We start from the raw sequence: 12989 nt of genomic DNA on the forward strand, positions 1-12989 counted from the left end.
CACAACAGCAAGAGGCAACCAAGAGGTGAACACAGCCAGGACCAGGCACCGACCACAGCGAGGTAAGAGTGGGCGGAGTGCAGGCCCCTGCGCTGCCTTCAGGGGCAGTCACACGAGGCTTCCCAGAGAAGACCGTGGGGGAGGAGGACAGGGAATTCCCGACCCAGGGAACAGCACAGGCAAAGGCCAGGAGGCCTGGAAGCACCTCATAGGGATTGAACTCCTTAGCTGTTCGCTCTGACAGCCGGTGTGACTCCGCACTCTCCCCCAGCCCTGTGTCCAGAAGGGAGTCCCTTTGAAGACAGGGTGGCCTGGCCCCTCCTGCCTTTCCGCCCCAGGTCTCTGGGCTTGTCCCTCAATGGATTGCTGCCAGATGTCTTGGAAGGCCCTTCCACGCCCTCTCACTCTTCTGAGGCTCAGGGGCCCATCAGCACCAGCGCCTGCCTCTCCTCCAGCCACACCCGTCACTGGCCAGGTGGCCTTGGGTGGGTCACTTAACCCCAACTGTGACCTGGAGACAGAGGTCATGGCTGCTGCGGAGAGCAAGCTGGCCCGGCCTGGGCACATACCCCATGCATCCTGTCACTTCTTTCTCTGCAATGCCCACAGGTGTCCCTCACTAGCCCGGTGCAGCCATCCCAGGGAGATGGCATGCAGGCATTCTGGGGTCCCCTGGGCTGGGGCTGAGGCTTGGGGGACTCACCAAGCACCCAGGGGTGCAGTGGTTTCTCAGGCACCGTTCAGAGGCTGCTGGGAGAGGCCTGGGCAGGGGAGGGCAGTGCCCAGATTTATCCACCAATCGCACAGGCTCCTGGCACTGGAGCACATTCTTATCTGCCCAGCCCAGCATGGGGGGGGGGGGCGCCGGGGCAGGACGCTTCCTGGGGACTGGACGCTGCTGCTGCTGCAGGGCCGGCAGCCCCAAGCCCCACCAGGCGGGTGACAGCGGGAGGGCTCCAGGCGTCCCCGTGGCCGGTGGCCGGTGGCCCACCCCTCTCCTGCACCATGTCGGACTGCGAGGGCCCCTCAGCCGGTGAGTGGCTGCGCTATATTTACTCACTCCAGGTCCGGTTGCAGAGTCAAGGCCACTGGGGGAGGAGAGCGCTGCCCCCTCCACGCACCCCCACCAGGCTGCAGGCAGCTGTGGGCTGGGCCCCCTCCCCCCTAGCCTGACGCCGGGGGTCCGGGTTCCTGGAGGGGAGAGCTTAACTTTCAAAGCAAAGTTCTGCCACCCCCACCCCGGCCACCCGGTGGGGCTGGAGCAGGAAGCTGTGCCTGCTACAAACCCCTCTCGCTGTCAGCCAAGGCGCCTCGAGATGGCCCACCGTGCAGTGGGCGGTGGCCTAGGCTACGGCTGGGAGCCTGGGTGGAATCGGGTGCTGTGGGCCCCTGGGCCGGCAGGCACATGTGTGTGTGAGAACATGTACCCACAGCGGGGCAGCCTGAGACCTTGGGAAGCCCCGAGCCCCTGGTCTGCTAGCACAGGGCAGGTCCTCCATGGGCCCCCCAACCCTGCAAGGTGCGCATGGCCAGGGACACAGGCAGGCAGAGGGCCGGTCAGACGCTGGGGTCGCCCTCATGCCCTGCGTCCTGCCCCTGGTGGGGAGTCACTGCCTGGGTCCCTGGCTGGCTGCCCCCGGCTCCTTCCCGTTGAAGACAAAGCTGTGATGGGCACATGCCCCTGAACTGGCCTCAGAGGGGCAGGGGCAGGGGGCAGTTTAATCTTGGGGGCACCTCACGAACTGCAGAGTCAGGCTGCAGGCGCAAACCTGAAGTCTTTCACTTCCAACTTGGGTGACCTTGGCAGGTGGCCTAACTCGGAGCCTCAGTGTCCCCGGGGGAAAGCGGACAGTAGTAACGGACAGGTGACTATGAAGAGTAAACGTGCGAAAACCTCTGCCAGTGCCCGGGGTGCAGGGAGCACTCACTGGCACCTTCGTGGGAACATCCCGTGGGGGTCTGGGCAGGAGTCTAGGGGTGCAGGGACCTGGGTGACCCGGTCCGACCCCTCCAGCAGGGCCACCCTGCCTAAGCCTCTGCTTGGCCATGGATTCCTTATCTGTCAGACACCGCTGGGGAGAACTGTGGGCATGTCAAACCCTCCCAGGGGTCCTGGGCCGGGTTGTGGATGTTGGTGGTGTGGCCCCCCCTGAACAGTATCTGATGGATGGCCGCGTCAGATTTGGACCTGTGTGTGTGTGTGTGTGTGCGTGTGTGCGCGCGCACGTGTGTGTGCATGTGAGTGCATGTGCATGTGCGCGCGCGTGTGTGCATGTGTGTGTGCTGGGGGAACACCGATAAAACTGGCCTGACTTCACCCTCTTCCACCCGGTGCCAGCGTTGCTGCCTGCCAGGAATTGTCCGCCGTGGCTGTGAAGGCCAAGGAGCCAGTTTGGGGGATGGGGGGTGGGTCCGGGCAGACAGGCCCTTTCTGGCTGGCGCTGTCCACACCTGACACGAACCCGGAATAGCGCTTCCCTCCACCGGGACTCAGCCCTGCTTTTAGCAGTTTGTAAAGCCACCCGTGTAGAGATGGGTATTTCAGGAAGGTCGGGACAATATTTAGCCTGTCAGGGCCATGGAATGGGTCCTGAGCATGTGTGTGTGTGTGTGTGTGTGTGTGTGCGCGTGTGCGCGTGTGTTCCGGAGGCTTGGCGGAGACACGGCCTTTGTTGCCCCTTCACAATTTAGAAGGGGTCACCTGGGTTGGGGGCCCGCGGGCACTGTCCTGCTCTGCCCACCCTGGCTGGGCGGGTCTCCCTGGGCAAGTGTGGGGCTTGGCTGCCCGCCTATAAAATGCCATGTGATGGTCTTCAGTCTCTGATCTGATGGGCTTTCGATAGAACCTGGTCAGCAGAAGGGAAGAGAGCACCTGGGTGTGGGGGTGCCTGTGTACGGGGATCCCCTAGAGTGAGCTGTCTGAAGTTCAGGTCTTCCTGGGGTTCCTGCCCTGCAGGAGCGACGGGCCCAGGAGGCTGCTGTGAGACTTTTGTACCTTTTTTCGGGAACCAATCTCAAGGCCGATGTCAACAGCCACAAAGTTCTCCGCTCTCCACCTGCTACCTGTGTGACCTTGGGCAGGTTACTCGAGGGCACTGTCCTCCTCTGCTAACAGGGACAATAACAGGGCATTAGCTCCTCAAGTCTGAGTGAGGATTAAGTGACTGAAAGCATGTAATGTTCTTAAAATAATGCCAGACTTATTGTTAGCAGGTGTAGCTATTGCTATTATTCAACCAAGAAGCGAGCTGCGAGCCACTGAGCAAATGCAGGGACCCAGTTCTCTGCTCTGTCCTGTGTCCTGGCCATTTTGGACACATTGTCTGTTCAGTGCCGTGAAGGGGTGTATAAACCCCACTGGGTAGCTAAGGAAACTGAAGCTCAGAGGGGCGAACAGCTCACCCAAGGTCACCCCACTGGTACACAGTAGAGCTGGGATTTGAACCCTGCTCCGCAGACCCTGTTTGTGCAGAACCCAGATTTGGTGCCCCTTCTGGGGGCCCCCATCCCGCTCATCTGAGGGGGGCTGGCGATCTCGTAGGCCTCTTTGGCCCTCAGACCTCCTCGTTTCAGAGACGCTGACTCAGCATTGCCTCCAATAATGTGGAGCCTGTAACGAAAATGTGGTACCTCATTAGCGTGTCAGGAAAATCCCGCAGCAGGAGCATGGTGGCAAGCAGTTGGCTTCAGAACTCAGGGCCCTGGGCCGGGGAGCCAGCAGGCTGAGGTCACCGGAGTCAGCATCGTATTTATAGCAGGCGCTCAGCTGCACTCACAGCTGCCGCACACCTGTCCGGCGAAGGTGCCGCCCTGACGTTGCCGGGATTCTGGGCCTGGCACTGACCCTTAGTGAGGTGCCATGTACCTGGGTCCCCCTCCTCTGAGGCCCGGCATCCTCGTCCATAGAACGGGGCCCGTCAGTCCCTCACTGGGCCTGGGACAGTGTCTGAGGGCCGGCACTGCTGGGCTAGGGGGCCCGGGAAGTGCCGGCTCCACACAGCTTAGGCCAGCTGACTGTCTTTTCCTGCCTTTGACCTGGTGACCCACGCCCTCCCCTGGTGGCAGAGCTCCACAGGAAGGGTGTCCAGCCTCTGGGCTGTCAGGTCCCCCGCGTTTGGGAAACTTTCCAGCAAAGCAGCCTTACCCTTCCAAGCACTGAAGGACAGGCCGCTGTTGTTCTCAGCAGGTCCGCAGAGCCCGGGGTTGGAGCCTCTGCTCTGCCGCTCCCTGGCTCTGCGGCCTTAGGGGAGTCACTCAACCTCTCTGAGCCTCAGAGACGGGTGGACATGGGCCCTACCTCGGAGGGTGTGGTGAGGATGGGCACCCCTAACCCGAGTACATGCTCAGCCAGCACAGTGACCCTCTCTCTCCTCCTGTGTCCCCTCCCACCAGCCCCCCATTCGGGGTCCCAGGCACGCCGTTTGTCCAGTGGGACGTGGCTGCCCTTGCCTGTGCTCTGAGCTCCGGGAGCTATTCCCAGTGACTCAGCTGGGGAGGGCTGACAGCCCTCAAGAGTTCCCAGGAGGCCCCCACACCAGGCTCTCTAAGTCTCTCCCTCTGCCCGACTCCAAGGAGACCAGCCAAGCGTGCGGCCTGACAGAGGGGGGCCACCCCTTGCCCCAGTCAATTTCTCCTGGCACCCCAGAGCCCGGAGGCAGCCCCCGCTTCTTGCCCACCCCCAGACCTCGTGAGGTTTAAGGGGGGGCCTTGCCGGGGAGCAGAGCAACCTCGGCCCCCTCCCTGTCCCCTGTGGGTTTTGTTCCCCTGGCTGGTTACTGACCCACCCTCGGGATGGGCCTGTGGTGACGAGACTCTGCCAGGAAATAAAAGGAAAACCCTTGAATTATTCAGGCTCTGCTCTTGGGGAGGATGCGTCTTCTCCCAGGAGAGGCGGGCTCGGACCCTGGGCCTCAGCATCTTTCTTGGTTGTTCCTCTCATGTTGGTGAGGGCCGCCCCCTTTCCAGACAGGTAACTGGGTTCAGGTTACATCTCTTGGGCACTAGGGAGCCAGTGCAGACTCTGGAGCCAGGGAGGTACCTGGATGCTTCAGTGGGGGTGGGGGAGCGGAGGGACTGGAGCAGGAATGTGGAGACCATGAAGCCTAGAAACAGGTTGGTGAGGTGGTCGTGAGGAGGGGAGGGGAAGAATGGGGGGTGATTCAGAAACTGCCGGGGGTGGGGCTGGAGGGGGGTGGGCTGGGGAGGCTGGGTCTGACGCCGTCCCCCCCAGGACGAAGGCCTAGAGGAGAGACGGCCCCGAGTCCCAGGGGCCAGCCTGTCAAGCACATTGGAGTGGGTGGGGGCTGGTTTCCAGGGCTGGGAGGACCTGTCACCTGCCGTGGACACAGGCAGGTCCTTCTCTCTGACCTTCAGTCATTTTGTCTGTCAGGTGAGAGGGACACCATGACCTTGGGGAGTGTCATGGGGACTAGAGGAGAGGATACCTTCTAACTCTCTCTGAACGACAGGCCGAGGGCAGGGGTGGGTGGTTGCCGGGGGTCCTCAGAAAGGAGCCCTCAAACGGTCGCCACAGGTGTGTGGGGCACCTGGGATAGTGAGGACAAGAAGGATGTGATCAGATGACCGTGTACAGGAGCCTGGGGGTCGTGAAGGGCCGACGTGGGGCCCTCGAGGTGGTGCTCCCCATTAGTGCCCCTCGTGGTTCCCAGACATCATCATCCACACTCCCGCCCTGTGGGGTCCCCGTGTGACGGAGGGGAAACTGAGGTCCAAGAGGAAGAGAGACTGGCTCAGGGTTACCCAGCTAAGGGACAACGAGCTGGGACTCAGGCCTCTTCCCAAACAGGCCCGGCCCCTCCCTCTGGCACCTGCCTTCCATCCCCTCCCGCTCAAAGCCAGCCCGTCTTCCAGGCTTGGGGGGCCGCACCATCTTCAGGGGCCCTGCCCCCTTACAGAGTGCACTGCCTCTGCTCTTGTTCAGCCAGCCGGGACCCCCTGTCCTGCCCGCCGGACGTTGGGTGTCAGGGGTGTCAGGGGATGTGTTGGGTAGGGCTCACTGCTGTGTGACCTGGGACCAGCCTCCTTCCGCTTCTGGCCTCAGGCAGGTTATTTGTTTGACCCTCCTTCTGTGGATGCCTACAGGCCAGCACATGGCTCTGCACACGTGTCCTGTGTTCCGACCCTAGGCAGGACTCCGAGGCGCCTGCTCTGCACCAGCCCTCGTCACAGCCGTGAACCTCCGAGCAGCAAATGACTCCGTCCCTGTGGCTGAGCCCTTTTTCCCGGGTCCAGAGTACCTGGGGCTTTTACACCTGTGCCCAGCTCTACAGGTTAGAAGCTGCTGGGAAGCGAACAGGCAAAGGGAATTTCTTTTAAAGTGCGGGGCCCATTGTGATTGAATTGTCTTGACATAGTAAGGTAGCTATGTTTTTGTTTATTATATTTAAAAAATGAAACAAAGTGCCCTGACGGGTGTGGCTCAGTTGGCTGGGCATTGGCCTTGAAAACTGAAAGGTCATGGGTTGGCCCCCCGGTCAGGGCACAGGCCGGGGTTGCGGGTTCAGCCCCCAGTCCGGGCACATGGAAGAGGCAACTGACTGGCGTTCCTCTCTCAGATCAATGTCTCCCTCCCTCTCTTTCTCCCTCTTTTCCCCTCTCTCTAGAATCAATAATCAACAAAAAGAAAATAACTTTTGTTCATGAAACAAAGCTGTTAGCATTTGCAACCACGTGTCTGTTTTTTTTCTTGAAACTATGCCATCAAAATAAAAACTGATCCGGAGATGGGTCAGAGACATCCATTGTCCCCTTGACTGCTGACTTCACGTTTTCATGTTTATTGAAACAGCCCCTTGGTGTTTTCCTGACCGTATCCCCCAGGGTGGGCTGGGCATGATGTGGGCAAAGCAAATCTCAGGGGCATAAAGCAGCCAAGGACTTTCATGCAAAGTCTGGACAGCTCTTGGGGCAGGTCTTGTCCACGGTGGCTCAGCCATGTGTCCCCAGGCCTGAGGCAGAAGAGGGGTGCAGACATGCCACACTGGCAACTAAATGTTCCCACCAGGAAGTGACCGATATACTGCTACCGGCATTTCATTGGCTAAAGCAGGTCACCTGGCCGCACCTAGTGGCCCGAGGCAGAGCACAGCCCTCCATTATGAACGGTAGTCATAGACGCCCCCGCACCGGCTTGGTGTTCCAATTGACTTGCTTTTTAAAAGTCATCCACTTTAACAATGGAATGATCGGAGAATATCATATGAGCTGCGGTCAGCTAGCATCTGAACCGTGGTTCGTGGGTCCTTTCAACGTGTAAGTCACAAAGCGAGAGGCAAGGTTTTTCAAAACACGCTCTCTCCCACCGACTGGAATTTGCATTTAAAAGCACAAAAATACATTGCTGAGAGATTTGGCCACAACACCCACAAGGAGACCGTAACCAAGGGAAGCAATAGCTCTTAATTGCCCCAAAGCTCCGCTGATTTATTGCTTGCTAAGGCGCAGAAGAGCGAGTTGGTGTGGGTAACTCACGAGCCTGTTTAATCAACACAGTCAACGTTAAAAAATGAGATGTGACTTTAGAAGGAAATGATTATAGACAAATATTGAAAAATAAAAACTGTGATGCGTCTGTGATCTGCCGCTCGAATGCAGACGCTACTTACTGCCTTGTCTGTCTGACCCCATGAGGTAGAAGCTGCCTCCCCACCTTAGAGACGGTAGGCTTTCCCAGCTGGCTTCTAATAGCACAGAGCTAAGTGAGTTTAAATAAAAAGTTACGGCCCAGCAGAGGGCTGTGACAATGAATAACACAGATTGTTGCCTCTAATGACATAAACCTGGTTCAAAAATAACGTTTGCAGAGACCAGAGGTCGTCCACCAGCCGTCCCCCCAGGGTCGGTGATGCCGACTGAATCGCTGGGACCAAAACTGGCCTTTGGTTTGGGGCTGTCGGGCTCCGTGTGGGGGGTCAGACGCTCCTGCAGGTCTGGGTCCCACGTGCCAGCCTCTAAGCCAAACTGTTTAGAGAACTCTACCGAGTTTAAACACATATTCTAGGAATCCTGCCTCATTTATTTCGGGCGGAAAAACATGTCAAAACGCTGGTTCAGTTGCAGAAAACACCCTTCCTGCCGCTTCTCGCTGAAGGCGTGAGCTCCTGGGCCGGATGGGGGTGCTCCCTGAGCAGCCCCTGTGCGATGGTGCCCCCCTGGGCACTGCGGCCCGAGGGAGGGGCACTTCAGCTCCCTCCTTCCTCGGGTTAATGGGCAGCCGTGACCAGGGCGGCGAAGGAGAACGTACGCAGGAGGCGCTCATAAACGCGGGCTCCCCTCCTCCTAGCGGTAGGGCGCGCGTCCCGGTGTGAACGTTCGTTCTCGCCTCTCTGGTGTGTACAGCTGAAGTGGCATTGCTGTGCCACACGGTGACGCACTGTTTCACCTTTGAGGGGCCCCCCGTACCGGTCTCCAGGCAGCCGCACCCGTCTGCGTGCCCACCATCAGCGCAGGAAGGCTCCAGGGCCTCGCCAGCACCTGTTACTCTCCTCTTGATCCCGGGCATCCCAGCGGGTACGCATCGCACTGTGGTTTGGGTTTCCATTTGCCATGTGCGTATTGGCCATCACCTCTTCTTGGCTCTGGGAACTGAAGTTTCAGTTCCCTCACCTGTAAAATGGGGACATATTCTGGAGCCCCGGCACAGGGTGGCCATCCGGCACACATCTGTCTGCGGCTTGAAGTTGCAGGCAGGGCTTTGAGTCCTTCCTCCGAAGGCTGGTGGAAGGGAGGGACATGGAGAAATCTGGGAACCTGGGCGTTTCTGCAAGTTCCAAACCCACCTAGAAAGGGACGCCGTCACCAGAGAGCGCGCCGGCTGACGCTGGCCTAGCTGGCGGGACTTCTTCCCAGCGTTAAAGCTTGGGTGGGCAGGTGAGGTGGGTGCTCAGGGAAGACAAACCCCGCCTGCCATTCGGGTCCCTCGACCCAGTAGGCAAGTCTTGGGTTTAGTATCCATCTGTCATTGAGTTGAATCTCTCTCCCCTTCCTTCCTCGATTTCAGTTTTCCCACCTGTAAAATGTGAGCGTTGCACTGAATGATTGCTAAGGTTCCTTCTACATACATAATCGTGTGGTTGGAATCGCCTTAATTAGGGGTTTCTGTGTTATCAAGCTCTCTCTTCACTGCCGCGCCCCACCCCCCATGTGTGCTGACGTTAAAGGCGCCTTTGGATTTTACTTCTCGGCTGCTGCAGAGGGGCTGACATGGCCCTTCCTGGGCTTGCAAGCTCGTGTCTGTCACTGGAGAGTTCTGGAAATAGGCCAGGAGCATCGTCCCGTGAGGCTGGGTGGGAGCCGGGCCCCAGGGGAGGTGCCGATGGTCAGGCTGATTGTGTGGCGGTAACCTGGTAATCTGAGCCCCGGGGGAAGCCACCCGCTCGTCACAGCTGGGAAACACGTCCACCTGCGCGCAGCTTGTTCATCAGGCCGCCCTGTGGGTGCAGTCCCCTCCCGTTCTGGAGCCCAGCGGGAGCAATGAGAGAGGCCACCCTGGACGGGCTGCGGAGTCGGTAACCCGGGAAAGGCAGGTCCTGTCCGAAGGGGGCTCCGGGCTGGGGCCGGGTCTGGGTGCTGCAGCAGCCAGGAGGCCCAGGCTCTTTCCTCGTCCTGCCACTGCGTCCCCAGCCCCGCAGGCAGCAGGTGAGAAGCAGGGACAAAGCGTGGCTGGGACCAGACAGACTGGCCTTGGCACTGGAGCTCTGCCGCCTGGGGCTGTGTGACCTTTTCAAGTCGTGTTATCTCTCTGGGCCTTTGCTTTGTGGCCTCTTGTGGAAAACAAGGCGGATGGTACCTTACAGGATGGCTGCCCAGCAGAACGGAAATAGCACAATAGGACCCTCCAGGCAGCCTGACTCCGAGGGAGCTCCAGGTGGAGACCATCCCCAAGGGCCCCGCTAGCTCCTCACCTCCTCCCCAGACTCCACTGCCTCACGGTCCCACACCCCCAACTCAGGTAGCAACCTGGGCTGTCAGGTAGAACACTGGAACTTCCATCAACAACACGCACATTTTCAGTGTAAATGTGACCCCAGTGCTACTCCTTCCGGACAGCTGAAGAGTCCCCCGCCCCACGAGCACCTTTGATGATGCTGACCCTGCCCGAGCACCCACCTTCCTGAGCGGGGGAGGGTGGGATAGGGGCCCCCAAGTCTCAGGGCTATAGAAATTGTCCTGGTCCTGCTGATGCTGAAGGCTGTCACGGGGGAGGCACAGACCCAAGGGCAGGGTCACTTCCCAGGGCTCCTGAGTCAGGGCTTGGCCACTCTGGGCTGCCCTCTCTAGGCCTCCACAGCCTGGACCTGAACCCCCTTTGGCTGGTGAAGGGCAGGTTGCCAGATGCGAAGGTCCATGTTCTCCCCTTGGTCTCTGGACCCCTTAGGGAAGTGGTTTATGGCCCTTGGAAAACAGGGTCAGGAGCAGGGGATCCCCTGACTCCTGGAAGAATCAGCTGCTGCTTTTCATCTTATTTTTATTTTGAAGATTTATTTATTTAGTTATTTTTAGAGAGAGGGGAAGAGAGAAAGAGAGGGACAGAAACATCCATGTGTGGTGCCTCTCGCGCGCCCCCAACTGGGGACCCCGCCCGCAACCCAGGCCTGAGCCCTGACTGGGAATCAAACCAGTGACCCTTTGGTTCGCAGGCCGGCGCTCAGTCCACTGAGCCACACCAGCCAGGGCGGCTGCTGCCTTTTAAAAACACACATTCAAAATGCATACACACGTTTTAAAAAGAGCAGGGTTTATTTTTATGTTATTTTATTTTATTGGGGTTTGTTTGGTTTGTTTTTTTTAAATAGTGAAGCCTAAAAAAGGGAAGGATCCCTCACCTGTGTGGATAATGGAAGAATTGCTCCAGGAAGCTAAAGGCAGTGCATGTCACAGAGGGCACGGGGCTTTGGTGGGAGGTGGCCCTGGCTGGGACTCCCTGCCTTGCCACCTGTGGGTGAGTGACTGCGCCTGGCCAAGCCTCGGTGTCCCTGTCTGTCATCAAGGCTCCCCTCAGGGAGGCCGTGACAGGTGGCAGGGAAGGAGGTACAGTGGGCACAGGACAGTGGAGGGCTTCTGCCTGCAAAGACGTGTGGTGTTGAGGTCCCGAGCTGCAAGAAGTGGCCCCATTCCCCACCTGCTCTTTCTGGGGGACCCCCCTCTCGTCTTAGCCCAGCGGCCCCACATCCCTGACACTCCGCTCGTGGGACTCTTCGGGAGAATTCTCCATTGGAGTTAACTTGGAGCCCACAGCCTGGCACACACAAGCCCTCCTGGGTGGTCTTACCCCGCCAGCCACCCCAGGACCCCACCCCACACCCCAAGTGCAGCCAGGCCGAGGCCACTCTGCACACCCCGTGTGTTTCTCCCCTTTTGGCCCCTCTTCCTGGAACAATTGATCATTCCTGGCAAAAGCCTCCGTCCCTCCCTCCCTCTCCTTCCCGGCCAGGGAGGGGCCTCTCCTGTGCGCCTCCCTTGCTCCGTGTGTCCCCACACCACGTGGTGACTGTCTCGAGGACCGTGTCCATGTCTGAGTCCTCTCTGTGCCCAGCACCCAGCACATAGTAGGTGCTCAGCAGACGGCCTTGTTATTTCTCTGCCGTTGCTGCTCCGTGCTCCCCCAGCGGCCTCAGCGAGCACTCAGGGCTGAGAGCTGGCCTCAGGGCCCCGGGGTGTGCTGTTTTTGCATCCCCACCCGGCCTCTGGGTGGGGACCATTGTCACTCCCATTTTATGGACAAGAAAATGGAGGCTCGGAGGGCACGGACCACCACACAGATGGCCCAGAGAGGCACGAGGGTTCAATGTCAGAGAGCTTTCCATTAACTGCCCCCACCCCGCTCCACGCCTGACACCCGCCTTGCGCCTGCCCTGCGCCCCTGGGGCTCACGAATAAATCCCAGTGTCTCAGATTCCTGCTGTGCGAAATGGGGGGCCGGCTGTCGAGGGTCTTCCTTCACATCACCTTAATCCCGTGGCTGGTGGGGCCACTGTCAGCGTGGTGAGGTCTGCCTGGGTGGGGAGGGGGCCCCATCTCCCAGCCCGGAATGCCTCCTACCCAAGACACAGGGAGGCCAGAGGCCGTGGGAATCCTTCGGAGCCCAGGGGTCCTCGCCAGACCCCCAGACCCGCCTGTTGCCTGGCTCCCGGTGCTGGAGGCCGAGCGCAGGGTGCAGGCTGCAGAGCGACCTCTGGGGCTCCCTTTGGTGACCTTGAACTTTCGTTGCCCGATTTTTCTTTGCATTTGAGTGACAGCGGTGTTAGAGGTGGAGGTGGGGGTTTGCATGCATTCACCCACTTGTCCCAGGTCCTGTGTGGGCTGAGTGGGCCCCCATGTCCTCGCTGCAAACGTGGCACGCGTGTACCAACCCCAGGAAGTGTGGCAACTGAGAGCCGACGCCTCCCCTCCCCTGGGGCCCCTCAGACAGCAGGCGCCGGCCCCTGGAGCCCACGCGGTGCTGCAGGAGGGGACAGGTGGCCAGGAGGAAAGGCTGTAAATCTAACCGGCAGTAACCCTGCTAATGGCTTATCTTCCTTTCACGAGAAGCAGGTCCAGCCCCCGCCCGCCCTGGGCCGGGACAACGGGCCTTTGTGTGCTCTGGGGAAATCGAGATGGAGCTCAGAGGGACGAGTCAGGTGTTGGCGCCTTATCTTTCCTGGCGAAGCCGGGGCTCCGGGCCCGGTCCCCGCTGGCATCTGAAGGGAGGCGTGAATAATAGAAGGGCTGGCACCGGGCTGTGGCAGGAGCTGAGGGGAGGAACCCCAGAGGATATGCCGCCTCGGATGGCATGGGGCGCCCAGAGGCCCAGAGGAGCTCGGGCTGGGCCGGTGCCTCTCCGAGAGGCAAGGTGTCTCCCTAGTGTCACTGTAACGGCTCTGGGCTTAAACTCAGGACTCACAAGCTGTGCGTCCTTGGCAAGACACCTCACCTCTCTGACCCCTCACCTGTGACATCCCTACTGATCTCTTGTGACGGTTTCGGGGCTC

The 12989-nt window shown here is 59.7% G+C and overlaps 1 protein-coding gene across 1 annotated transcript in view; it reads left to right on the forward strand.

The window, feature by feature from the left end:
* The first annotated feature begins 870 nt into the window (after positions 1 to 870).
* The window catches only part of EML1 (EMAP like 1), a 139459-nt gene continuing 127340 nt past the window's right edge, over positions 871 to 12989 (forward strand). The window contains exon 1 of the mRNA XM_090271384.1: positions 871 to 1033. Coding sequence (XP_090127510.1) covers positions 1006 to 1033 — 28 coding nt within the window. The 5' untranslated portion in view covers positions 871 to 1005. The remainder of the gene's footprint in view (positions 1034 to 12989) is intronic.

This window comes from Furipterus horrens, unplaced genomic scaffold (genome assembly GCF_987537825.1).
Source record: "Furipterus horrens unplaced genomic scaffold, mFurHor1.1.pri manual_scaffold_3, whole genome shotgun sequence".
Lineage (NCBI taxonomy): Eukaryota > Metazoa > Chordata > Mammalia > Chiroptera > Furipteridae > Furipterus > Furipterus horrens.